The 27,063-nt window shown below is 40.8% G+C and overlaps 1 protein-coding gene across 9 annotated transcripts in view; it reads right to left on the bottom strand.

Moving 5' to 3' along the window:
• Positions 1–27,063, bottom strand: part of trappc9 (trafficking protein particle complex subunit 9) — a 575,858-nt gene that overhangs the window by 547,099 nt on the left and 1,696 nt on the right. For 7 of the 9 annotated variants that reach the window (XM_033019648.1, XM_033019645.1, XM_033019642.1 and 4 more), the window contains exons 2-5: positions 20,897–21,497; positions 18,933–19,078; positions 12,025–12,153; positions 7,797–7,823 (exon numbers count right to left, since the gene is read on the bottom strand). In XM_033019648.1, coding sequence (XP_032875539.1) covers positions 7,797–7,823; positions 12,025–12,153; positions 18,933–19,078; positions 20,897–21,480 — 886 coding nt within the window. In that variant the 5' untranslated portion in view covers positions 21,481–21,497. Of the gene's footprint in view, positions 1–7,796; positions 7,824–12,024; positions 12,154–18,932; positions 19,079–20,896; positions 21,498–22,827; positions 22,850–27,063 lie in introns of those variants that run through there. The other 2 variants (XM_033019646.1, XM_033019649.1) reach the window with 2 other exon arrangements.

The raw sequence follows: 27,063 nt of genomic DNA, 5'->3' as shown, positions 1-27,063 counted from the left end.
GCTCTAGACCCTTGGTCATATGATAGAGCTCAAAATGCTTCAAGATTATTGATCAAATGTGGTTTGTCGTTCTGAAGTTGTGACCAAAGGCTTTGCACTTCCTCCTGATCTGTAAATATATTCTCTCTTTTGTATGGATCAGCTTTACATGGCGCTGCAGATTGCAATCAATCAGAAACACCTTGTTACATCCCGGGAGGGGGCAAGGTCTTTCATGTACCTCTTTGTGCTGCTCTTCTATATGTTTCTTAAGTCCGTCAACTCCTCTAAACAGCACAGCAACCCTTATACTGACATCAATACGGTGGGGAAATCTTCCCTTTCAAAGTTTGACTTTGGTTTTCAGCCACTTTTTTGTCCAGATTGTTTCTTTACATCCTTAATATTGCACTTCTTAACTGGTAACTTACTCTTCTTCTTCCAATATGGTTGGAAAGACTCATCTGAAGAACCATTCTTGACTTTTATTTCTCAGTCATCTTCACTTGATAAATACCTTTCAGAAAGATCACTGGACTCTAATCCATCCACAACATCATTTCTTATAGAACAAGATGCTTCATTGCAGTTAACTGCTTTTTTCACATTTAATGGTTGAATTACATCTTGTACGTGAACTTTTTCCCAAGAGCACTGTATATTCAGGATCTGAGCGCAAGAACATATCCTTCTTCAATGGGGATTACGAGTTGTCCACATCCACCGACCGTGAAGTGGCTCCACTGTATGTACAAGGCTGAAAGTCTGCTAACACTGGGACAGGTTGATGCTTCGCAACATTATCACCCTCACCATTTTCAGTCACTGTTCGATTCCGAGGTGAAAGGGTTATTGAACCATCCAGAACTTCCTCCATTGAGTTCTTATTTCTACTGGATGGGCCCTGTCCCTCATTCAAAACAACGCTGCGACTTGAATGCATGTCCAGGGTGTTACTGTGGCCTTCTGTTATCAGAGTTCTGAACAGTCCTTCCAATTGCTAGAATTCTGCTCGATTCACCTCTATCCCATTGCAGACATTGGACTTTGTCTCTGGAACTGGTGTTATAATGCTCAGAACTATATTCTCCACACTAACCTTTCCTTTGCTCTACCTATTTTAGGTGAGCCTGGCTTGATTGCATTTGTTCATGTTAATCCTTTGTGTCTTGCTGACACTGAAAAAGAGTGCAAGATTCTTTAGACTCATCATTTAGCTGTTGAATAACTATTAACTGGGTTCCTGCTTAATTAATGTTTCTATAGTTAGCTGACTTGATTCAATTTCAATAGGTTTGTTTTAATCTGTATTTAGCGTCAAGGGATGAACCATGGACATATGAACATTCAAATTGTGAGCCTTCTTGAACCACTTCAAGATTCAAGAGAGTTTATTGTCATGTGTCCCTGATAGGACAATGAAATTCTTGCTTTGCTTCAGCACAACAGAACATAGTAGGCATAACTACAGAACAGATCAGTGTGTCCATATACCATTATATAAATATATACACACATGAATAAATAAACTAATCAAGTGCCAATAACAGATAATGGGCTATTAATGCTCAGAGTTTTGTCCGAGCCAAGTTTAATAACTTCTCACATTGGTCACAAGCAAATTCAAGTTTAGCTTCTGCCTTGTGCTTGGTCATATGGTATTTCAAGGATGCTCTTTGCCTGCACTGGAAACCACAAACTTCACGCTGCAAAGGCTTTGCTCCAGTATGGCGCATTTGATGAACTGACAGGTGTTTCCGCTGTTTGAAAGTCTGTCCACATTCCTCAAAAATGTAGTTTCTTTTCACAAATGTAGTCATTCTTTCTCTCAAGTTGTTAATCATCGTGTGAAACCATCATTCTTCTTCCTTCTCCATCAATGCCAACTGTCTGTCTGATCCATCCCAACTCAGCTCTTCACTTTGATCCCGGCTGGGATTTACCTCAATCCAGTTCTGTAACTGAGTTGCACTCCAAAATCATGTATTTTCAACCACAACCTGATTGCTCTCCTTCAGCTGCTATGTCGTGGAAGCGAGATGGTCATTTAAAGAACAGGCATTGGTGAGCACATTTCTCATCTGTTTCAGCTCGGTCTGTCGCTCCGGGATAAGCAGCCCCCTTTTTCTGGTTACTTCAAGAACCTGTGGTAATGGATCCATCTTGGTCAGTGTTATAAACGTAAGGACAGTTGTCAGCCTTATTCAGGACATCTTGGTGCAGGGATTGTTCCACAAGTCCAGCCCATCTAGGCCAATCTCAGGATAAAAAGTAGGGTCAATAGCCCCATTGTCCTTTCTTGGTTCTCCTCCATTTATAGTCAATCGTATCAGATGTCTCCAACAGGGGTAATCTTCAATCTTCACAGCGGTTGGTGTCGTAGCAGCACCTGGTACAGTCCCCTCCAACAGTCCCAATTTTGGCCGATCCTAGTACCTTATCAGGACGTAGTCTCCCAGTAGTATGGACTGTGTCTGTGTTCAACTGGCAGTGGCTTCTGCGTTTTCAATCCCTGTGAATTTCATGATTTCAAAAATCCCCTCATCTGAAAATTTGATTCATTATTTCCAAAGTTTTTTACTAAAATTGTAAACCAATCTGACATCTTATTTAAATCTAATGTGCTGAAGCGAGCTGATGACGTCACAATGCCTTTGCTCCTCGGGGCAAGCTGCGCAGAACATGAAGATTTGTCTAATCTAATAAGGGCCAGATCTTGGATGAGTGAAAACTTGAAAGAACATCCTAGAATATTTTTGAGAGAGCTTTGGGTTTAGAACAAATACTTCCCTTCGAACATTGAAAGAAAACTAGCACAAAAGAACAGGAAAACATACATCAGGTAAACAAATTTATCCGAGAGGAGTAAGCCAAAGTGGATCAGCCCCCTTGTTTCCAAAAAAAAAAAAATTGCGTGGCACATTAGAGACGTCTCTCTGTATTAACTTCACATTCCCCTCCCTTGTCTGACAAAAGCCGTTCTGATTAAAATAATCTTTGTTTCTGTAGGGACCAATTTGCAGAATTGATGCAGAATTAGCAAGCTAGGAAATTCCCCTGGGAGACTTTATGAACTGGGACTCGGAGGGCTTGCAAAAGTAATCTTCTTGTTGGAGTGAGAAATTAAAATGAACAAAGAGAGAAGTTTAAAGTAATGGTGGGTGGGCTAATGTTCAAAATGGGAGTGGTCTGAGCTGTGATTTGACAGTGATCCAGATTGTGATTGGCCACCTCCCCCTTCTTCTCTAGACAGGGTCGCCATTGCCAGACATAGGGTTTGTTCTCCGAACAATGGAGAGCTATGGTTAGGATTAGTGTCAGGGTTAGGGCTAGTGTCACAGGTAGGGTTAGGGTCAGGATTAGGGTTAGGGTCAGGCATTTTCTTCTCAGTGGAAGAGGGTTAAGGTATAGGTCAGGGTCAGACATTTTCCTCTCTGTGGAAGTGTATTAGGGTTAGGGCAGAGGTCGGCAACCTACGGGTCCACGGGCCAGATCCTGCCCGTAACCCGAAAACATCCAGCCAGCACGCGTATTTTTTTTCTGGGGACTTCCGTGACGGAGCCAGCGCTATGGGGGTGCTGAAGGCGACCCTAAGCCGAGCTGAGCAGCGGGGGGGGGGAGGGGGGGGGAAAGAGAGAGATGGGGTCAGTCAGTCGGTCGGGCTGATGGCAGGTGGGTGCTGTGAGGGGCCAGTTGGGCTGTCGGCCGGCCGGTGGGTGCTGCAAGGGGTCAGTCGGGCTGTCGGCTGGCTACTGCGAGGGGTCGGTCGGGCTGATGGCCGGCCGGTGGGTGCAGTGAGGGGCTGGTCAGGCTGTCGGCCGGCCGGTGGCTGCTGAGAGGGTCGGTCGGACTGATGGCGGGTAGTGGGTGCAATGAGGGTTCAGTCAGGCTGTCGGCCGGCCGGTGTTGCAGCGCACGAGTGGGTGGACTGACGGAGCCGACGCTATAGGGGTGCTGAAGGCGGCCTGGGCGGCGTGCAGGGCAGTGCTTCTCCCAACCATGTTGACATTTGATGTAATCATGGTTTCGGTTGGGCTGCTGCTGATGATACAGAAGGGCATGCTGGCTGAGGTGGACGCGCTGAGCGGCCACACGTATGGAGCCCGCAGACGGTCCCAAAGCAGTTCCAGCTCCAGCCATGGGCAGCTCTAGAAGGGGGGAGCGAGTTAGTGTTAGGGTTAGGCATTTTCCTCTCAGTGGAACATGCATTAACCTTCCCCCAACCTGGCACTGTCCCAGTCCCACTATGGCCGTGATCCCCACTCTGCACACTGGCAGTTAGTGGGGTTTAGTAAACTGGGGAATGCATAGGATCTGCCCATACCCATTAATTAGGCAGGTTCAGGAACCGGTGAAACCCTGGACCTCTGCGGCAGTCCCGTATTCAATGTTCCCATATACAGCTATATATTATTGAGCACAAGAGGGCATTTACTTTTTCTAATTAGTTTAATTAATTAGAGTGTCACTTTTTGCACTGACGAGTTATGAATTCCTTATCAATTATGTTTTATCTAAATCTGTGCCAAATTTCAAGAAGATATGGGTCACGAAAGTTAAAATCTAGAGCCCCTTTGACACCTCGGCCCATGGCCTACTTCAGAGAATGTGGTCTGGAGCTAAAAATGGTTTCATATTTTCACACAAACTTGCAAGTTTTTTCTACATTATTTTCATTAGGGTAAAGATATGATCACCCTTCATTCATGTTTGCAGCAAATGCCATTGTGCAATGTAGATTACATGATATCTGAACTTTCCAACACATTTCACTTACAGAGCTGCTGACCATTGAGTTTGCGAGAATTGGCTTAACATAAGCCAATTTAGCCTCTCAAACAAACAAAATGGATCCATTCAATAAATTTTGTAACTGCTGCCTGGAGTTTGACAAGTTTGAACTCAATTAAAATAGTTCTGTAAGGCTTTCAAATAAAATAGCAGCTAAAATTTCACATCGGTTCTGCAAATACATTGAAACACACAAGTTTGCCTTTCCCATTAAATGTAAAATTATTATTTAGCAATTCCAGTATAATCCAGTTTCCAACTACGAAACTAATAACAACCAATATTAATAGTTTAAACGCATTAACTCAAACTTCACGAAACACTGGCTACTTAATACTGTGAATTGAATCGCAGCTACGATGCAGAATCTAACTGCAACTTTAAGTATTCTGCTCATTACATAAATAAAAATGTACAATTTTGGCCCACCATTGGGTTTTTTTAAATTTGTGCAAAGGAGCAAGTTAAACAATAATATAACAAAACTTCATAATATAACAAAAGCATGGGCAATTACGAATGAATCAATAATCTTATTTTCAAGAGTTAAAAGTGCAAATATTGGAAGGACACTTGAAAAAACGAAGCCTGCGAGGAATAAATTCTTGAGGGTGGAGTGGGATGGGAGGAGACACTCAAGAGATTTAGCAATGGCCATTACATGGACAGTTAGCGCACTTAACTATGCACTTCTATCTTCAGATTTTAATCTGGCATGGATATGGATGCTCGATTCCACATGTTCTCTGCCCTGCAACAAACAGCCTGCCATCTTAATAACATGGGAAATTCGAAGCAAAACTTCCAATGCTGTATCCTTTCCATCACCAAAGCTTCTTTCCACCTATCATATCATATCTCTTCAAAACTCAAAATATCTCAATTGTTTTTTCTTGGCCAGTTGCCCAATTTCTATCAACTACTCAAATTAATTTCAAGCTTTGCCACCAGCTCTCATAGGGTTTCTGGTCAAAGCTTGGTCTTGATATTGTAATCATGTGCAAACTGCTCCATGGCTTAGCTTCTCCCCATTTCTATCCTCTTTACTTTAGAGATTCAGTGTGGAAACATGCCCTTCGACCCAGCGACCAACGATCACCCACATACTGGTTCTATCCTCCAATTAAAAAAGCAAATAGATGATTATTAACATTAAATAACTTCTACCCCCATTAATTTCCCGATTAAGACATTCCCATTCAACTCAATGGATGGTGATACTGATCCTACGCAAAGCTGATCAGCATAGAGTTGAAAGTTACCTAATATAATATTGGAGAATCACATGTTATTTCACGTGTGCCAATATATTTTAATCACCTGGTCTTAGATTTGGATTTTAAATCTGTCAATCTAAGTCTGTGACAACCCCAAATGTCAGCATATCCAAAACCACAAGCAATACATGCATTTTTGCTTTGCAATATTTCCTTAATTCCTACCTTATTTCAGTTCTGGTGTCTAGGTCATATTCCAATCATCGCCTGCAACTCTGATATTCCCCGAGGGGAACTTTTGTACCTCATCATATTTGTTTTTCCTTTAACATCTCATTTGTACCAAAGTTCTCTCTTGCAACCACTAGTATTAAAGTATTGGCCATTCTAACGTCTGAATTTTAACAAATAAATAGATTGATCAAAAGAGGACTCTGCTGTAGTTTTAAGAGATAAAAAAATATATTTTTACAGTAATAGAAGAACAAGGAGTCATGAAGGTGAAATCAAGAACAAAACAAGGGTTACAGCTGCCAGATTATTTGCTCTTATCCAGTGAGGTTATACTCAGTGAGATTATGAACGTTGTCATGTTATTTCAAGAAAATGACAGATTCCGAAACATTTTTTTCATAAATTAGTTTGCACTAAGAATCACTAAAAACTAACAATTCACACTTGGGGCATGCTTCAGACTTCAATTTATTTGCCTCCATTCTCATTTGTCCTCAGTACGAGTACACCGGCTGGCGCCAGCAATGGCTGCCTTGCCAACAGTCTGTCTATCCCTTACTTCTTTGTTGTTTTAATAGTATGTGTTAAATTTATGTTTTAGAGTTCTTTAGCTTGTTTTATGTGGGGGGTGGGGGGAAACTTCTTTAATCTTACCTCGACGGAGATGCGATTCTTTTCCATATCGTATCTCCGTCCCCACTGCGGCATAACATCGAGGAGTTAGCGGCCTCTTGCTGGAGATTGATTTGGCAGCTCCAACTGCGAGAGCCTGCAGGACTTATCATCGTGGAGCAGGCGATCCCTGTCGGGGATTGACCTCGGAGCTCCAACCGCAGGAGCCTGTGGACTTTAACATCGTAGAGTTCGCGGTCCCTGGTTAGAGACCCACTTCAGGAAGTCTCTAACTGCAACAGCTTCAACCACCCCGACGTGGGAGCTTCGATCGCCCCAATGCGAGGGCGTCGACCGCCGGCTGCGGGAGCTTCGATCGCCCCGACGGATGGTTCGACTGCCCCGACTACGGGAGAATAAAGAGGGAAGAAGATTGGACTTTATTGCCTTCCATCACTGTGTGGAATGTGGTGAATCCGCTTTGGTGGATGTTTATGTTAACTTTTATGTAGTTGTTGCTTTTTTTAGCATGGCTGTATTGTAATTCGAATATCACTGTACCTTAATTGGTACACGTGACAATAAAAGACCTTTGAAACCTATTGTATCTTTTTGCATCTTTGTAAATTACAGTTTACACCGTGTCTATTGTCTATGTTCTCTTTGGATAGGTCTGTGTGCTGTTTTCTACTGAACTAATCTTGAGACTTTAACTTTGGTTCCAATTTTCAATTATTCCTCATTTCCTCGATTGTGGACACTGATCAGCACAACATATCAAGCACAAAAGACGTATCCAAATATTAATGCTTCCGATTGTGCTGTTTGCTTTGAGATTGAGATCACAACAGTTAGGCAAAGCATTTTGAAGCAAGTTTCTTACCATTAGCAAAAGAACAAAAGCAAACAAGAATTTATAAATAGTCACACCATTCAAGTTAATAAAGCAGAGAAGTACAGTACCTGGATCAATGAGAACTTCCTGTGCCCCTAGAAGTGGGAACAAACAATTCTTTCACTCCCTTTGTAAACTCATATATATTAAAAAAAACATTGGCATTTCATCTACTCAAATGTACCAAAAGGTAACATCTTAGAATTACCTAGCTCACAACATATGTTACCCCACTTACAATCATCCTGGGAACTTTAACTCCCCAGGTTTGAATCATCTCAATCTATGCTGCACAAGTGTTCTCTTTATTTTAATCTTCCTGGAGAGCAGGATTACATTGTATTTAAATAAAACTGAGGCACCAAGGCTTCAATTATGTTAATACGAGATCACCCTGTACTTAAGAGACAAATGGCCGAATGAAAATCTCCTGGACAATATGTAAAATGGTTTGAAATATCCCAAATGAAAAATAATTCTACTGTTTAATTTGTAAACTCTCATTCAAAAGCCTAAACAAGTCAGCTGTTGTATGTAGAAAAGTAAAACATCTACCTATATTCAGGTTATTGACTCACAACAAGGAAAATTGCACTCAGCTCTGCCCTTTAAATGCCTGAAGGATGGCCAAATCAAACAGTTAACATTATTCAAAACATATTTGCAGAAAATCAGAAAAGGATATATACTGATCTGTGGTCCCTGCAAAAGGAGTAGGTAGGATTAATGTTTCATTGCAGTGACTTTGTCAGAAGCCACTATTTTTGTTATCAAGCAAAAACAAAACCATGCCACTTAAAAGACCATTTTACAATTAAAATGAAAATAAAGTAAATCTTCAAGCCATTTTGCTTCTTCCTATATGAATAGAAATAACAATTAATCTAAAAAAGCCTGACATAAATATCTAGGTATTGGAATGGATCATAAAGGGAGAAAAAAAAAAAAAGACACCAGGTGCCTGCCTTACTGTTCAACAGCAAGGCAACAGGTGGGTAGCCAGAGGCCAAAACACGCAGCCAGAGGCCAATGTGCCAAAAGGCAACAAGCCCTAACCAGATGTTGAAGGGGGATGACAATAGAGTGGGAGGCCAAGCAGAAGGCAACGACCAGAAGCATTACCTGCACATAAACGGCAAGAACTGAACACCGAGCAAACTGTAAGAGTTGAAAAAGTGTTATAAAGAAACAAAAATAGCAGGCAGATCTGGGTGATGCACACCAAATTGATGAAAATTAGCTACACCAGCAGGCAAACATGTCTTCTTCCTCCCAGCATTAAATGCTAAACATTTTCCAAAATAAATATTGACATTAAAATTCTTAACATGATCTTGATCCCACGAGGAAAAAATCCTGAGGAAGCAACTAATTAAGAAAATCTATGCAGCATCCATTCAACCAATATGATTACCTAACAAGGTTCAAAATTCCCTAACAAAATTCCCAAGGGGCATTTCGCTCTTCATAAATTTCCTCCCCCCAAGAATCTAATCCTTTGACAAGAACTTTTAATGTAACCATAAGCCCAAAATATAAAATCGACATTTATCCAAAAATCAGATCTGCTTTCTACACAAGCACATTGCAACATTCCAAGAGATATCAAAAGCACCAAATGTACATGGCTATTGGGGAACGTAACATTTGAATTTGTAAATGTGGCTCAATTTACTTCATGCTTGAGCATTATTTTTATCTAACGATGTTTTAAATATTGTCAGTTGATTTTGGCTGGGTACTCCTAAGTGCGGTCCTGTTCATTGTTGGACATTTTATTTTATGCCTACAATTGGCCCACAAAGGGGGTTGCGTTGTACAATGATGCATCATATAGGCCCTTGTGAGAGGGCATCACCCTTTGGAGTTCACAGATCTTATGCTAATTGATTAATCTGGTTATGTAGAGGAAATGCACACTGCCAGACTGATGAATTACTTTTATTCTGACAGCCAAAAGGATCGGACGGACTCATGCAGAGGAATCAATTGATTTATTTTCTGGCAAATTCCAAAAGAAAGTTGCTGATCTTGCAAATCAGGACAAACAATTCTGCAGCTGAAGGTTGCAACCATCCTATGCCACTCTCAATTGATCAAAGAACAAATCAAAACAAAGAGGCACAGACCACATGGAAGATACGTGGGTGGGATGTGGGGCTGGTGACAAGTGCGAACTATTCAATACAACTCCTATAAGTTGTCCAAATGTAGAAGTAGCGCAGAGGTATTGTTTTTGTCCAGTGTCACAGCTAAACGAAATAGAAACATTTAAAGGAAAATAAATTTCATTATTTAATGGCAAATAAATCTTTAGGAGCTGTACAACCCAAGGGTATTGCTATTTACATTTATAGGAAAGATTCGGGTTGAGAAAATTAGTTTTAAAATTATGGACTATGACAAGTAAAATAAATAAATCAATGGTACACTTAAAATGGCGATACTTTAAGTTCAACACAGATAATAAATTATTATTGACGGCTATCAAATGGCTGGCATAGACACACTGGGCTAAAAGATTCATCACTCTTGGAGTCATTGACTTTTTGGCCGACTGTGTCCATGCCAGACATCTGATCATGAGCAATAATAATAATAATACATTTTCTAGCAGTGGGAAGCCTCCTATGCCATGATGCTCATCTAAATACTTAATGCTATGACAGCTCCAACTCCACTAACCTTCAACCAGTGCCTCCAAAGTTTCAACCATATTCTGCATTAAATAAATTCTTATTCAGTTTCTCCCCAATAATCCTACTTCCCTTAAACCCATGATACCTCTGCCGAGGAGTAAAGGTTCTCACCATCTACCCCAGCTATACCTCTCTAATTTTGTGTATCTCAGCCTTTTCTGCTCCAAACTCAGTGTTCCTCACAGCTGAAATAGACCATTACAAGCAACCTTCTATTGAAATTCCTCCTCACCGTCTTCAATGCAGTCGCAACTTCCCATGATGTGGTGACCATAACTACATGTACTACTCTAGCTGCAACCTAATTAATGCTTTACAAAGTGGCATTATAACTTCCCTGTGTTTGTAGCAACAAGAGAATGCAGATGCTGGAGTAACTCAGAGTGGTCAGGCAGCATCTCTGGAGAACATGGATAGGTGATGTTTCAGGTCAGGACCCTTTACAGTCTAAAGATCTAAAGAGTCTTGACCAAAAACATCACGTATCCATGTTCTCCAGAGATGCTGTCTGACCTGCTGAGTTTATACAGGACTTTGTATCTTCTTTTTCCCCCTGCACTTGTATCGTACACTTTGACAAATGAAGATAAATATTCTGTATGCCTTCTTAACAACTCATCTACCTGCATCACTGTCTTCATTGGACACAGATATCAAGGCTCCTGTTCTAATGCAAAAATCATTCTGAGACACTTTACCAATGCAAAATTCTTCAACCTACTTATGGCTATCAACATCTAAAATGCAAAAGAATTAAAAACGTTGCTCTTTTTTTTTTTTTTACACACTACTAGAGCCGAGATCCCTCTTTGAAGTACAGTGCTTGGAAACCAAGAATCTTCAAGTATCTCATTTACGCCTGCATCATTACAACAGAGGATTATTTTATCAAGCAGTACACATTTCACAATTTTTTAATAAATAGCCATCACATGGAAGAACAATTGGCTGAATGCCCCTCCATCCTATACCAAGAGCAACTGATCCTACTTACAATGGTATTGCATTTGTCAGCTATTCAACATAGATCCCAATGGCTGCAATGACCGCAATAAAATTCACAAGTTTCTCACCTATTCCTTTACTGACCATTTTCTATATCCCTTGAAACAAAAGAATAATGGAATTTCTAATTTTAAGTTCCAGGTTAACACCACGTGAATATAAAATTTACTTTCCTGGATAGATCGATACATGTTAATTGAAACTGTAACTTCTCAAACTTTTTTTTGTTTTTTAATAACTACTACACTATTTTAAACATTCTACTTTATATTCTATACATCCAACTTGCAGACAAAAAAGGTATATATTATTCAAATATATACTTGATTACAAAAGTTACATGGACCAAGTATTGGGTATGTTTACTAAAAGGTTTCATGGGGGGACCAAAAACAAGACCAAAGCCATTCCTACTCTGCTCAAATTTCATTATTAAAAAATATATTTATAATTAATTAATACTGAAGAGCAATTGTCAAGAAATGGAATGGAACTATGATGCCTTTATTGAATACAAAGTTTGTCAACTTCCTAGCATAAATAGAAACAAATAGACGTGCAAAGACAAAAACTAAAAATCCTATTGACTTACCATGACGGTGTTGCCTGCCAGCTTCTGATGGTAAACCCATGCTACAAGCTCTGCGAACAGCAGGTTTTGACCCAGTGCCATTTGGATAATGGTAGATAACAGAAGATGAACACAAACCCTCAAGCGCAGCTGAACAACAAACACAAGTTTATCAGTTTAAAATAAATATAATTAAACACAGCTTATTTAGCAGTATATTTCCTGTTATTTACATCGAATGTCAACGATTTTAACAAACAGAACAATTTCCAATCACTTAACATCAAGATACTTCAACTTGTACGTTTCTGCCACCCTATGGCATGTACTTGCATCCCAAGTTGGCATCTAACAATGTAAAAGAAGAGACCTGTATGACTGTTCTTTTTCCATGCTTGTAATGTTATCTCATTTGTCTGCTGTTGAAATGTTCGTCATTTTTTTTTTCTGGACTTCAAACTTGCCAAGCATTCTTAGTGGGCCTTCATTAATTTCTCGCTGTAATGTTAATATCACAGAAAAACGCTGTTTGTATCCTCATGAGTAGCACGTCTGGACTGATACTAACAAGTGGTCGGGCTGGGCTTGTAGAAAGAACACATCACTCCTGTGTTTACAGTGCCTCAATTCGCACCCTTGTTTTCAAACTGCTCTATGACCTCTTCCAACCCCATCATTATAAACCTCTCCGATTTCTGAAATAGTTGGTGCTTCCCATTTGGTCATATGAATTATCCCTATGCATATTGGTCGTTGTGCCTTATTCCTCAATCTCTTTTGATTGTTTTGTCAATTTTGATGGCCACTGGCGGTGAAAGTAGCAGCTTTTTTTCTTAAGAGACAATGGCATCTGATCACCTAGAATCTTATTTTTCCCAGTTTAAATCCAAAACAGCTTTACTTCCGCTTGTCAATTTCCAAAGTAACTTTTACGAAGTTCTCTAGTTCCCAATCAGAAAACACATAACTAATTCTAGACTGTGTAATGCAAATACCTCTCACTTTCACTCACATTATATCCACTTCGATTTATGAAAACACCTCAATCATGTCCCCTTATAATCTCCTCTACTCCAGGAAAACCACATCATGCCTCTCCACTCTCCACTCAACTGAAATGCTTCAGCCCAGCCGCCATACTGGCGAATCTCCTCTTTTTCCTTTCCAACACCTTTGCAACTGCCCTATAGTGTGATGAATCAAATGGCTGTATGACTATGATACAAAGCTACTCCCTGATTGTCGTATGTGGCCAACCTGTAAACAACTATGAAGGTCCCATAGAACCTTGGATAGCTCATTGAGATGCCTTCTCATTCTTCAAAACTCTACAGAAAATTAGAACAATTTGTTTGATATTTCTGCCTGATCCCAGAAGGTGCCAGGAGAACCCATCAATATTACAACTAGCACAAAGTCAAATGTAGACAATAAAATCAGCCTTGTTTGGATGAAGTGTCACTAACCTGAAATATATTCTTGTTTTGTCTCTTTTCAGTATTTTCTGTTTTTATTACAAATAAGGAAATGTCATACTAAATTGCTCAAAAATCTGTAATCTTATGGCTTAGCATATATCTGTCTTTCTATTATTTCCACTTACACTGCCCAGCACTTGGAAGGAACAGTTATTAAGAGAATCCAAGCGGGGGGGAACTTAAATGCCCATTACTGAGTGTAGTTTAATTGTGTTGATGATCAATCTGGCCGAGTCTTGAAGAACAAAAACACCAGACTGGCCCCAGAGTAGATTGGCTGCTGAACAGGCTTGCATTCATGTCGTTCCTCTTGCCAAGTTGCTTAAGTTTAGTTACAGCATTGGCATCAATCTAACCAAGATGCCCAGATTTGTCCCATCCACATGGACAAATCAAATCAACTCAATCATTCAAGTGATAACATATTATCAACACTGTTATCAAGCAACACTATCTCAAAATTCAGTGTGCATTTTGCCAGAGCGATTTGGACATTATTAGACAACATTTATTCAGGGACCCTGAAAAGACAGAACTCATGGGAAAAGCTCTTCACTGGTCAGAATCATGCAATCCAAAAAAGGAAGATAGTGGAAGTTTTAGGAAAATTTGTTACCAAGTCATTTCAGCTGTTTCATCAATTACTTCCGTGCCATTATAAGATCAAAAGTGGGAATGTTCAACAATATGAGGAATTCTACTCAGAATATAAAGCCCCTACCTCTGCTCGCAATTGTCAATGAAACATTAGAGCATAGCCCAATGTGTGCCAAGTAAAATTTACACGACAAAAAGAGCTCATTTCCAAAAGGTTTAACCATGTATCCCAGTAATTTAACTGTATTCCCCATCATGTTCCCCACCATTGATATTTGAAGAATTGCGAATTGATTGTTGCCAAGATGAGACTGCAACTAATCTGGGGTGCAACAATACTACAGGATTGGTTCAGACCAGTTGAAACCATCTCTAAGAAGCTGAAGGGACTCCCATATTGGGCAAGTGGCAATGAGTTAGTAAATGCCAAAGAGATAAACCAATCAGAAAGAGACACTATTTCGACTAATGATGGGGATGCATAGAAATAAAGGGAAGGAAGTGAAGTAGACGATTCGGAGAGATCGCCTACTTCATTTCGATTTAAGTTTAGTTACAGCTAATTTCGGAGAGATCGGAAGTGAAGGAAATTCAGGGAATGAAGGAAGTCCAACGTAGTTGCTTGCTTTTTCTTCATCTTAGAATGTCTCGATTTGAGACCATGCAAGCACAGTGCCTGAATAAAAGGTTTTAAATACTATCACTTGATTCAAAGTATTTTTAAGAATTCAATCATCTAACAATATTCTACAATGATGAAACATGCCACAGGAACAAAGTACACAAATACATATCAAAGGCTAGGTAGATGGTGCTGAGAGACTCACTTCCAGAAATTTCAGTGCCACAAAAGCAAAAATCAGGAGATTACTGAATCTTCTCTACTTACCCAGATGAATGCTGCTCCAACATGTCATTCAGATCAAAATAACCCATCTGATTGGAACTTCAACACGCAATGTCAAGTATTCAGTGCCTACAGACCCCCAACTGTGGGCAGTTTTGGTCCCCTAATTTGAGGAAGGACATTCTTGCTATTGAGGTAGTGCAGCGTAGGTATACAAGGTTAATTTCCGGGATGGCGGGACTGTCATATGCTGAGAGAATGGAGCGGCTGGGCTTGTATACTCTGGAGTTTAGAAGGACGAGAGGGAATATTATTGAAACATATAAAATTATTAAGGGTTTGGACACACTAGAGGCAGGAAACATGTTCCCCATGTTGGGGGAGTCCAGAACCAGGGGCCACCGTTTAAGAATAATGGGTAAGGCATTTGGAACGGAGATGAGGAAATACTTTTTCACAGAGAGAATTGTGAGTCTGTGGAATTCTCTGCTTCAGAGGGCGGTGGAGGCCGGTTCTCTGAATACTTTCAAGAAATTGCTAGATAGGGCTCTTAAAGATAGCGGAGTCAGGGGATATGGGGAGAAGGCAGGAACGGGGTACTGATTGGGGATGATCAACCATGATCATTGAATGGCGGTGCTGGCCTACTCCTGCTCCTATTGTCTATTGTCTATAACTCACACAATGTCGTGTTAGAAATAAACTATTACCATTTATTCATCTGTTGGATCTAAACCCTATAATTTACCACACTTCATTTATGTGGGATTACCTTCACAGAACTGCGCAGTTCAAATCAACAACCCACTATCAGAGGCAGTTATGTTAAGCAATAAATGCTTGCCTTTACATCAATGCCCCAAAATAATTTTAACTTAAACTTTCATAATTTGGCAATTTTGGTCAAAGGGCCAGCCAACTGAAATATTAACTCAAGTTCTTCTCTCCACATATGTTACATGACGTTAAGCATTTCCAGTAATCTCTTCCTGCCTGCCATCCAAAATTTCCAGCAATGCCATTCTCGATAACCCGCACTTTTTGTTTTGTTCTCCTCCATTGTCATGAATCTCCCTCCATTTGGCCAACAGTGACATAGCGGCTGGAGCTGCTGCCACACATCACCAGAGATCCAGGTTCATTCCTCGCCTCTGGTACTGTCTGTATGGAGTTTGCATGTTCTTCGCCTGACATCCGCCATCATGAAGTGTTTCAAGAGGCTGATCAAGGTATATATTACTCCAGCCTCCCAGACAGCCATGATTCAGCATAACTTGCCTATCTTCCCAACAGGTTTACAGCTGGAGCCATTTCCTTGGCCCTATGCTCATTCATGAAACATACCGAGAAAGGGGACACTTACATCAGACTCCTATTCATGATCCAATTTACAAACCATTCCTCCACTTTCAGCACTATCATTCCAACCAAACCTCTGCACCTAGGCTCAGCAACCCCCTCAGCGAATGGATCCTTGGCTTCCTGACCCATAGACCACAATCAGCGCGGATAGACGACAAAGCATCCGCAATGACAATTTTCACATATCAGTCCTCCGCAACAAGGCATTGTCAGCCCCTTCCAATACTCCCAACACACCCACAACTGCAAAGACAAATTCTGCTCTAATTTCATTTACAAGCATGCAGATGACACCACCATAGTGGGACAGATCTTGAACAATAACGAGACAAAGAAAAGGAAGAAGTATGAGAGCTTAGTAACATGGTGTCAAAAAAACAACCTCTGCTTCAATGTCAGCAAGATGAAGAAGCTAGTTATTGACTTGGGGAAATGAAGTTGTGTTAGCATCAATGGTGCCAAAATTGAGGTGGTTGAGAGCATCAAGTTCCTTGGCATAAACATTGTCAAGAATTTGGTGACGAGGCACATTGAAGCTTCAGCCAAGTAAGCACATCTTTGCCTCTACTTCCTCAGAAGACCAAATAAATGTCTCCAACTCTTACAAATGTCTGCAGGTGCACTTCAGAAAGTATCCCATCAGGATGCATCACAGCTTGGTATCGCAACTGCTCTGCCCAAGAGAGTAAGAAATGCAAGAGTTGTAGAAGTAGCTCAGTCAATCACGCAAACCAGACTCACCTAAACAACTTAATCTACACTGCACACTGCCATAGGAAAGCAGCCAAGATAACGAAGGCCCATTTACACCCCAGTCATCCCCTCTTCTTTCCTCTTCCACCCAGCAGAAGATACAATAGCTTGAAAACACATACCACCAGATTTGGGAACAGTTTCTGCTCCACAATTGTCAGGCTACTGAATGGTCCTCTCATAAACTAATGATGTAGTCCTAATCTCCCAACCTATCTCATCGCGGCCATTGCACTCTCTATAGCAGTAACACCATAATGCTGCAATACTATATCATGCTCTTTGGTATTTGACTCTTGTACAACCAGTGGAACTTGAATATGTCTTATTGTACTTGTAGGAGGCATTCATGCTCAGGCTAGTTACTGTTAGCATATTATATTATTTTATCGAGATATTTCTAGCAGTATTATTTTGAACGCTTGGTGGTGGGCATTGATACGTAGATGGGCTTGACATCTTCTATATTACTAAAAGTCTGGTCTTGACCACTTCCTGTTGTTCTGTATATTGATTTTAGAACTTACTCAGAGTCCCTCTCCGCTGTGCAGGACAAGAGGATTTTTCCCATCGATGAAAAATAAGTGTTATTAGTGTTTAAAAAATGTTGAGATTCTCTCTCCTGAAGGCCACGCCCCTTCCGGAGGGACTATAAAACCCGGAAGTGTTGAGTGCCTCAGTCAGTCTCTGCAAGATGGGGGAGCGAGAGGGTCACGTCTCTCAGTCTGAGCTGTGAGTAACACTGAACACATGTCTACTAAACTGAGTGTGGTTTTACTGACCTTGAGTGTCCTTAACGTGGTTTGAAAATGAAAATGTGGTTGGTTTGAAATAAAGCGCAGCAAATGGTTGGAGGTGGTTGGTTGGTTTGAAATGGCAAATGATTAAAAGTCTAAACTTGACAACTTCCTGTTTGCACTGTATATTGATTTTAGATAAAACGCTACCACTTACGACTGTGATTTTTGGCTATCTTACTCAGTTCCCCTCCCCTCATCAGGTGCAGAGGATTCTTCCCATTAATGAAAAATAAAAGTGTTATTAGTGTTTACAAATTTTTGAGAATCTCTCTCCTGTCGTTCACGCCATGAAGGCCATGCCCCTTCCGGATCATAAAACCCGGAAGTGTGGGTGTGGCTCTGCAAGATGGGGGAGGGAGAGGTCACGACACTGTCTGAGCTGTGAATCAACTGAACACACGGAATGTCTACTGAACTGTGAGTGTGGTGTTTATGTGGTGTTTTGTGTGGTTTTATGGTGGTTTCACCCTGCTTGAAGTGGTATGAAACTGCACTTGAATTTGGTGGCTTTGCACCCTGCTTGAAGTGGTAGGAAAATGCACTTGAATTTGGTGGCCTCGCACCCTGCTTGAAATAGAATTTCAAGGAATAGCCGTGAGTCAACTGCCAGCCCATAAGCCGTGAGTGAACTGCCAGCACATCAGGCTTGATTGACTGAGCTGCCACCCCAAGAATCCATTTGGCCCACAATGTCCATACTAGCCCTCTGAAACCAGTCCCTTCAGCCCACAACACCCATACTAGCGCTCCAGACCCCCCCCCCACCCCACCCCACCCCACCGGCCACCAATATTGGAATTGGTGGAGAGGTGGAATATTGTGTTGGGGCAACGGGTCCCACTTAGTCTAGTACATGATAAAGGGAGAGGGACTGACCAGATCAGACCAGCCACAGGATTTGGAGAGAAATTATTTGATTGACTAGCAAGCAAACTGCATCACATAATAATAAATCAATACCAAGAAAAGGTCACCTTTGCTGCATTTGAAATTGTAGTCTTGGTCAAACAGAACACAAGTAACTGGCAATAGCATAATTTTTAAATAATTTCCAACTTTCATTAATGTAGTCATTTTGCACAATAAACTTACCTCCCAACCACAAAAAGTCATTCACAGAGCGAAGTAGTTCTACAGCCATATGGTAATGAACAAGAGCATCTTGTAGCATGCCTGCTTGCAAGCATAGATCACCAACATGTTTCCGCATTCTTCCCTGGCAACGCTTCTTGTAATGTCTATAACCATAAATATATTTTAAAAATCAGCTATACCATTATGGTTCCATATTGCCTGTGAAAGATGAACATGTGTTCACCAGTAATTTTGAATACAACTTTAGGCAATTTAAATTTAAATTTGCTTCTTCTGACTGTTGACACAAAATGAAAACAAGGTAACCTGCAAGAAATTTCAATTTAGTAAAGATGTTCCAATTAGTCTATGAATGAAATATTTGTGTGCAGTTCTAGTCGCCACACCACAGGAAGGATGTGGACTCTTTGGAAGGGCTGCATAAGAAATTCACCAGGACATTATAAAACAAGCAGCCAGAGGAACACAGTGGATCAAGCAGCATCTGTAGAGAAAGCAGGATAGCCATATTTTGAAACAAAAAGACAGCGCTTGAGTAACTCAGCAGGTCAGGCAGCATCTATGGGGAGCATATCAGGTCAGGATCCTTCTTCAGTAGCTTTAAGCTAAATTACAACAGATTTTAAAATATTCAATTGCTCCTTGTGTGTTATCCTCCCCAACAATAAACTGTAGTTTCAGTTAGAGATTAAAACTAGCATCGACTACTTCTACTATTTTGATAGCAAGATCTGCGAACTTCTTCAGTAATAGCTTATAACTGCCAAACACGGTGCACTTTATCATACAGCAAACTAGACCCAGTCATAGTCACAAGGTACAAAATAATGTTTTAGGCCTATATTCACTGGAGTTTAGAGGAATATGAGGAAAATCATTGAAACGCTCAAAATGCTTATAGGGTTCAACAGACTAGGCGTGGGGTGGATGCCTCTCCTAACAGAGGAACTAACGTGTCACAGATTGACTCATTGGTGGGCCATTTAATACTAAAGGATACATTTCTGTGACTGGAATTATCCATCCTGGATGACTGTTGAGACTCAGTCATAAAGTTAACTTAAAACAGAGATTGATAGATTTAACCTTTAGAGATACATCATGGAAACAGGCCCTTCAGCCCACGGAGTCTGTGCCGACCAGCAAATACTCCTGTACACTGGTACTAGCCTGTACACTAGGGACAATTTACAATTTTTCTTTAACCAAAGCCAAAAATCATGCAAACCTGTATATCTTTGGAGTGTGGGAGGAATCCAGTGCACACGGAGTAAACAATCGCAGTCACAGGGGGAACATACAAACTCCATACAGACAGCACCCATAGTTAGGATTGAACATGGGTCTCTGGTAATATAAGGCAGCAACTCTACTGTTGCTCCAATGTACCACCCCAGATTTCAGGAAATAAAGGAAATCAAAGATGTGAGGATAATGCTGAAAAACAACAGATGCAGATCAGCCATGATCTCAAAGAAGCAGACCAGGCTCAAGGGCCAGATGGTTTACTCCTATCCTCGTGTTTATGTTGAAAATAAACAATTAATACAATCAGGTTTCATAAAACTAACCTCACGTTTCGATGTGTCTCTCAAAAGTAATATTGACACACTTGATAAAGATGAATTGTAATTGAAAGTTCATTTACGTAGAACAAATTTATAACTGTGGTAGCTTTGTTAAGATGGAGTTTAAAGTTTCATTATAATGGAGTAGATAATTTACTGCAATAACACAAACCTTATGAATGAGTTATTTATAACATTAGAAACATGTGACATTTCATTATCATCCTAGATTGCCGATAAATAAAGCTTCCTAATATGTGCAAACTACATGTTTGAGTTATAAACTTACCAACAAGTTTCAGTTCAGTTTTAGTTTATTGTCACGTGCACTGAGGTAGTGAAAAGCTTTGGTCAAGAACAATGTACCAGCTTAAAAAAAGTATCATCACTCACCTACTATCTGTATCGAGGCCCACAAAATCTTTCTTTTCAAAAGGCACACACAATAATTGAATCTTGTCTCCCGATTTATCCGTTGCTCTATCAAGACGCTTAGATTCCAAAACAATGAACAATGATTCAATGAAGTCTTCCACTTTCTTTTCTATTGTTTCACACTCGTCATAACTAGGATAAAATGCAACATCAGTGCGCGGTTGCTCAGCTATTTCTCCATGCAGCCCAAAGACAAACAAACGCGAATCGTACAATGTAGAACCGTAAATTTCTTTCCGTAGATGGAATTTCTCTGAAGTCTGTGGCCAGTCCTTTGCATTGCAACACTCTGTGACAGCTATCAATCCCACAACTTTTCGATGGGTCTGAAAGTCTCCCCATTCATTGTTTTCAGGTGGGTAATGGTGCCTGTAACGGATGTATAAAACTCTCTGGGAATCTTGTAGATTAACCTGATTGGCAGCAGAAATTTTCTTATATATCTTGAAGAACTGTTCGTCTGGTACAATTCCCACGGGCTGGACAATAACCAGAAGACTCTGGTGATCCTCTGCACATTGCATGTAGTCAGGGACACTCATTCTCCATCAACTGAAATCTGATTAAAGAAAACAAAACAATTGTCTTTCTCAATGCATTTCAATATTTATGAAGCTTTATTTTTTATGAAAAAACTATTATAGCCATTACAAGAATATCTGTTTTTAAAGCGAACTGTTTGGACACACATTCACTGGAATATTCCAGGACAATTATTCATTTTCGGCAGAGTGAAAACAAGCTGCTAATGGCACAAAGGTTCAACTGATAGGGAGTTAACTCAAGATGAAATAGTTTCATTTTATTTTAGCAAGACCTTTTCAGAACAAAACTTAAATGGCCTGGACAGACAGTAGGGATTACCAAACATGTTCTTATTGTGAACAAGGCCAAACGAAAACTCTAAGTTTCAAAACCTTGAAAGCCAATTAAATCCCATCATTCACACAAGACCTCTGCTAATGCTGAAGTTCATGTTTCTTTTCTTTCTCATCAGTATTGGGATGGTCAGTATTTTGTCTTATACACAATTTGTTTGAAAGCATTGAAAACATTCCCTACAGTGACAAAGTCAACTTTGGTTTATTGTGTGTAAGAAAGTAATGGATATGAAGTTCATTAATTGAAGATTTATGACAACTTATGAACTTGTGCATATCACACAAGCTAGGAAAACATGGCCCAATCTCCCCACTCAAATTTCAGGTAAACATCACACTGCACTATTTCCCCCTATTTTATTGTTTATTGATGTTCCCTCAATTACCACTGCTGGATTGCTGATTTTTCAGCAATGTCCTATCATAGATATGGAGATTATAATTCTACAATGCTCTTTACAAGATCATCAGCCGATACTCAGTCCACCTAGTTCTAAATATCACCTAATTTCAGGTATGACATTGGCTGCATTTACAGAGTTGTCACATTTGAAAAGCAAATTTGTGCTCTTTAACCAAAAGGACAGGGGGCAATTTTAACATCCCCAGAAGCAGCAAAGCTTCAAAATTACTTTCTCACAATAATTTAATGACTTGCATTCCGTTTTAGCAGTCAGGAAAAACGGGGGGGAGGGGGAGGGGGGGGTGCTTAAGATGGAATAGAGGCAGTTACAAAGACACAGTGGCAAAGGGGTGGAGGTGACAAACACGCCATAGGACAACTCCTCTGTTACAAGGATGGAGTAAAAAATATTTAGATTGGCAATGTATTTGCTTTGGTAAATGATTGGTTAAGGGGCAGAAATCAAAGGAGGAATAGTCTATATCGGCGAGACCAAACACAGGCTCGGCGATTGCTTCGTTGAACACCTCCACTGAGTCCACCTCAGACTACACAACCTCCCAGTTGCTGAACACTTTAACTCCCCCTCCCATTCCCACACTGACCTTTCTGTCCTGGGCCTCTTCCACCGTCAGAGTAAGGCCCAACTCAAATTGGAGGAACAGCACCTCGTATTTCACGGCACGAATACTGATTTCTCCAACTTCAAGCAAACCTTGCCTTCTTTCTCTCTTCCCGTCCCTCTCCCACCCTAGTTCTCTGGCTAGTGTCACTGATCATTTGCCTCCTTGTCACCCCCCCCCCCATCAGCTAACAATGAACCATTCTACATTTCCTTATCATTGTCTGGTTTTTTTTACACCATACCTCTCCATATATCTAGACTCCCTCTCCCATGACTCCCAATCTGAAGAAGGGTCACGACCCAAAATGTCACCCATTCCTTCTCTGCAGAGATGTTGCCTCCCACGCTGAGTTACTCCAGCATTTTGTGTTTATCTTCAGCTTAAGTATTAACGTATTACCTATGACATTCTTCACATATTATTAAGTATATACTCCTTGCACTACCCACAAGACATTACAAAGTACATTGTATACCTAAAACTCCACCTCCATCGCGATTGGAAATTGTCCAGGATATCATAGTAGTGAATGGAAATTACAAGAACCCGACCCCCAAAAAAATTTCAGAATGCAAAAATTCTACAATCAAGATCATAAGACATTGAATCAGAATTAGGCCATTTGGCACATCAAGTCTGATCCATCATTCGATCACAGCTGAACTATTTTCCCTCTTAACCACATTTTCCTTCCTTTATCCCCACATCCTTTGACTCCCTTACTATTCAAGAACCTAACAATCTCCGCTTTAAAAATACCTACAGCTGTGCCCTTTGGTTCTAGACTCTCCTGCTACTGAAATAATCCACTCCACATCTCTCTGCTTCCAAGGATTTTTGAGAAACATTTAGCATTATATCATAATGTGGCCCAAATTATTACATTAGCAGATCATAAATAAAGAAACATGTAGTGACTGTGGACTTTGAAAGGGGTAGGATAGGGATCCACAATCTCGTTTATATCAATGGTGGAAAGGGTCAAGAACTTCAAATTCTTGGGCGCACATATTTCCGAAGATCTTTCCTGGTCCCAGCACACTGATGCAATCATAAAGAAAGCACATCAGCGCCTCTACTCCCTGAGAATATTACGGAGAGTCGGTATGTCAAGGAGGACTCTCTCGAACTTCTACAGGTGCACAGTCGAGAGCATACTGACTGGTTGCATCATGGCTTGGTTCGACAACTTGAACATCCAGGAGCGGAAAGGAATGCAGAATGTTGTGACCACTGCCCAGTCCATCATCGGCTCTGACCTCCCCACCATCGAAGGGATCTATCGTAGTCGCTGCCTAAAAATAGCTGCCAACATCATCACAGACCCACACCATCCTGGCCACACACTGATCTCTCCGTGCCATCGGGTAGAAGGTACAGGAGCCTGAAATCTGGTACATCTGCTTCTTCCCCACAGCCATCAGGCTATTAAACACAACATCAAACAAACTCTGATCTATAACAGCCTATTGCACTTTATCTGTTTATTTATGTGGTCTATGGTATATAGACACACTGATCCGTTCTGTATTATGCCTACAATACTCTGTTGTGCTGCAGCAAGCAAGAATTTCATTGTCCTATCTGGGACACATGACAATAAACTCTCTTGACTTGACCTGGATAAGGATATTTTCAAATTCATTCAAGGACGTGGGCTATGGAGTCGGCATTTAATTGTCCTTGTAAAAGGTGCCGGTGAGCTGTCTTCTTGAACCACTGTCATCCTTGAGTGATCTATCTTGCTTGCTATAGGATAGACAAAAGTATTGGAGAAACTCAGCGGGTGCAGCAGCATCTATGGAGCGAAGGAAATAGGCAACGTTTCAGGCCAAAACCCTTCTTCAGACCAAAGATCCTATAGTAAGCAAGATAGATCACTCGACGAAAAATACGTAGTACGGTCAGATGGGCAGATTCGTGGGTAATTTTCGGCCCCATTTCTGTAACCGGCTTCCGTCTCCACACCAAAGATCCCATGGGATACTAGTGCGGAGACGGAAGCCGGTTACGGAAACATCCTCATAAAAATAAAAGTTATTTGGGAAAAATCTTTTCCTCATTTTCAAAGAATTATAATTTATTAACACAAACTGTTCCCCCGCAATGTTGATTACACTGCGAGTCGGGTCGGGTTATGGAAATGGATGAAAAAAAGGCCCACGTTCCGTTCCGTTGCGTACTACACGTCAGCCCATTGCATTTAGAAGGAGGGATCTATCTTGCTCCGCTATAGGATCTTTGCTTCAGACTGATGTAGGGTGGGGGGGGGGGGGGGGGGGGGGCGGGGAGAAGAAAGGAGAAAGGAAGAGGAGGAGCCCGAGGGCTGAGGGAGAGCTGAGAAGGGGAGGAGACAGCAAGGGCTACCGGATATTGGAGAAGTAAATGTTTTAGCCGCTAGGGTGCAAACTGCCCAAGCGGAATATGAGGTGCTGCTCCTCCAATTTCCGGTGGTGCTCACTCTGGCCATGGAGGAGGCCCAGGACAGAAAGGTCGGATTCAGAATGGGAGGGGGAGTTGAAGTGCTGAGCCACCGGGAGATCAGCTTGGTTAATGCGGACCGAGCGGAGGTGTTCGGCGAAACGATCGCCAAGTCTACGCTTGGTCTCACCGATGTAGATCAGCTAACATCTAGAGCAACGGATGCAATAGATGAGGTTGGAGGAGATGCAGGTGAATATGTCGCACCTGGAACGACTGCTTAGGTCCTTGAATGGAGTCGAGGGGGGAGGTAAAGCGACATCCTTGAGGTGTAGATATACTCACAATGCTGTTATATATTTGTATGCTACCTCTTAGTACTTTAGAAAACACGATTCAAAAGCAAGTGATTTCAAAGCAATGTAATGTTGTGAAATGCAGCAACCAATATTCACCCAATAAGACCAACAAACTACAAGAATACAAATTACTCCGTTGGGTTTTTAAATAAGAGGATTGCAAAGGTTTAGGGTTATTACTGTCGCATGTACTGAGGTACAGTAAAAGCTTTGTTTTGCATGCTATCCAAACAAATTAGTCAAACTCAAGTACAATAGTTTAGTTTAACAGCATAGAAACAGGCCCTTCGGCCCACCGCCGACTATCAATCACCCGTTCACATTAGTTGTATGTTATCCCACATTCTCATCCTTTGGGGGCAATTTATAGAGACTAATTAACCTACAAACTCACAAGTCTTTGGGATGTGGGAGGAAACTGATCACCTGGAATAAGCTCACGCAGTCACAGGGAGAACATGGAAACTCCATAGTCAGCACCCAAGGTCATGATTAAACCCAGCTCTCTGGCACTGGCATATTGCAGCTCCACCAGCTGTGCCACTGTGGTGCCCTACTTCCCCCTCTCAACTCCACTCTCCTTCCTTAGGTTGATCAAAGGGGAATTATCTGCCCAAACCCTTTCACAGGTGCAACATCAATATCCAGCCATGTTTGTCCACCGTTAGACTTTCGCTTGTACTTTTGCTGTAAGATTAAATCAAGGAACTTGGGGAAAGAACAGCAAAACAATATTGAGGTAAGTGAACAGACAAAACCATAGATAATGAGATTAAGTGTAAGGGCTGGATGGCCTACTGCAGCTTTTGTTTCCATGTTCTTATAAAAGCTTTCACAACTCAAGGACATGAAAATGAATTATAACCAAAGTGATTTTGAATAAGACACAATGACAATGTTATAATAGTATCAAACCGGCTATCAATCTATCTTCAGCAAGGTCACACTAAATAATGTTAAAATAATCAGATAATCTGTATGAGTGATTTGCTTTTGGGGCAAAATGTTAGCCAGAACATGGGAAAACTTCTGATAGTTTAAAAAAAAAAGTTATCATAAACCTTCCATAACAATCCAAAGGTAAAGAACAATACATTGGTTTAATGTCTTATCTGAAAAACATCACTACCCTACAGCATAATTCTTCCTAAGTACTGCACGGACGTTATTTACACAGTCCAAGCCTGACAATTGTATTTAAAATTTAGATTGTTTAAAAGGCTAATGATTACATTTAACAATAGCTTCAACTTATAGTATTGGCTTCAACTTCAATAAACATTCAATTCAATTATTGATTAAAACTATTAGATTTACAAACTTAGGGAAATCTCAAAAACGGTGATAGATGGAAGAAATAATAAACATCAAAGTCAGTTAACCAAAATAGTCAAGGTACACTGCTCAAATCACCAAATGCTCTCCTTGTCCAAAC

Source organism: Amblyraja radiata, chromosome 4 (genome assembly GCF_010909765.2).
Source record: "Amblyraja radiata isolate CabotCenter1 chromosome 4, sAmbRad1.1.pri, whole genome shotgun sequence".
Classification (NCBI taxonomy): domain Eukaryota; kingdom Metazoa; phylum Chordata; class Chondrichthyes; order Rajiformes; family Rajidae; genus Amblyraja; species Amblyraja radiata.
The sequence above is the reverse complement of the archived record's forward strand: the minus strand, read 5'-3'. Positions and strand labels throughout refer to the sequence as shown.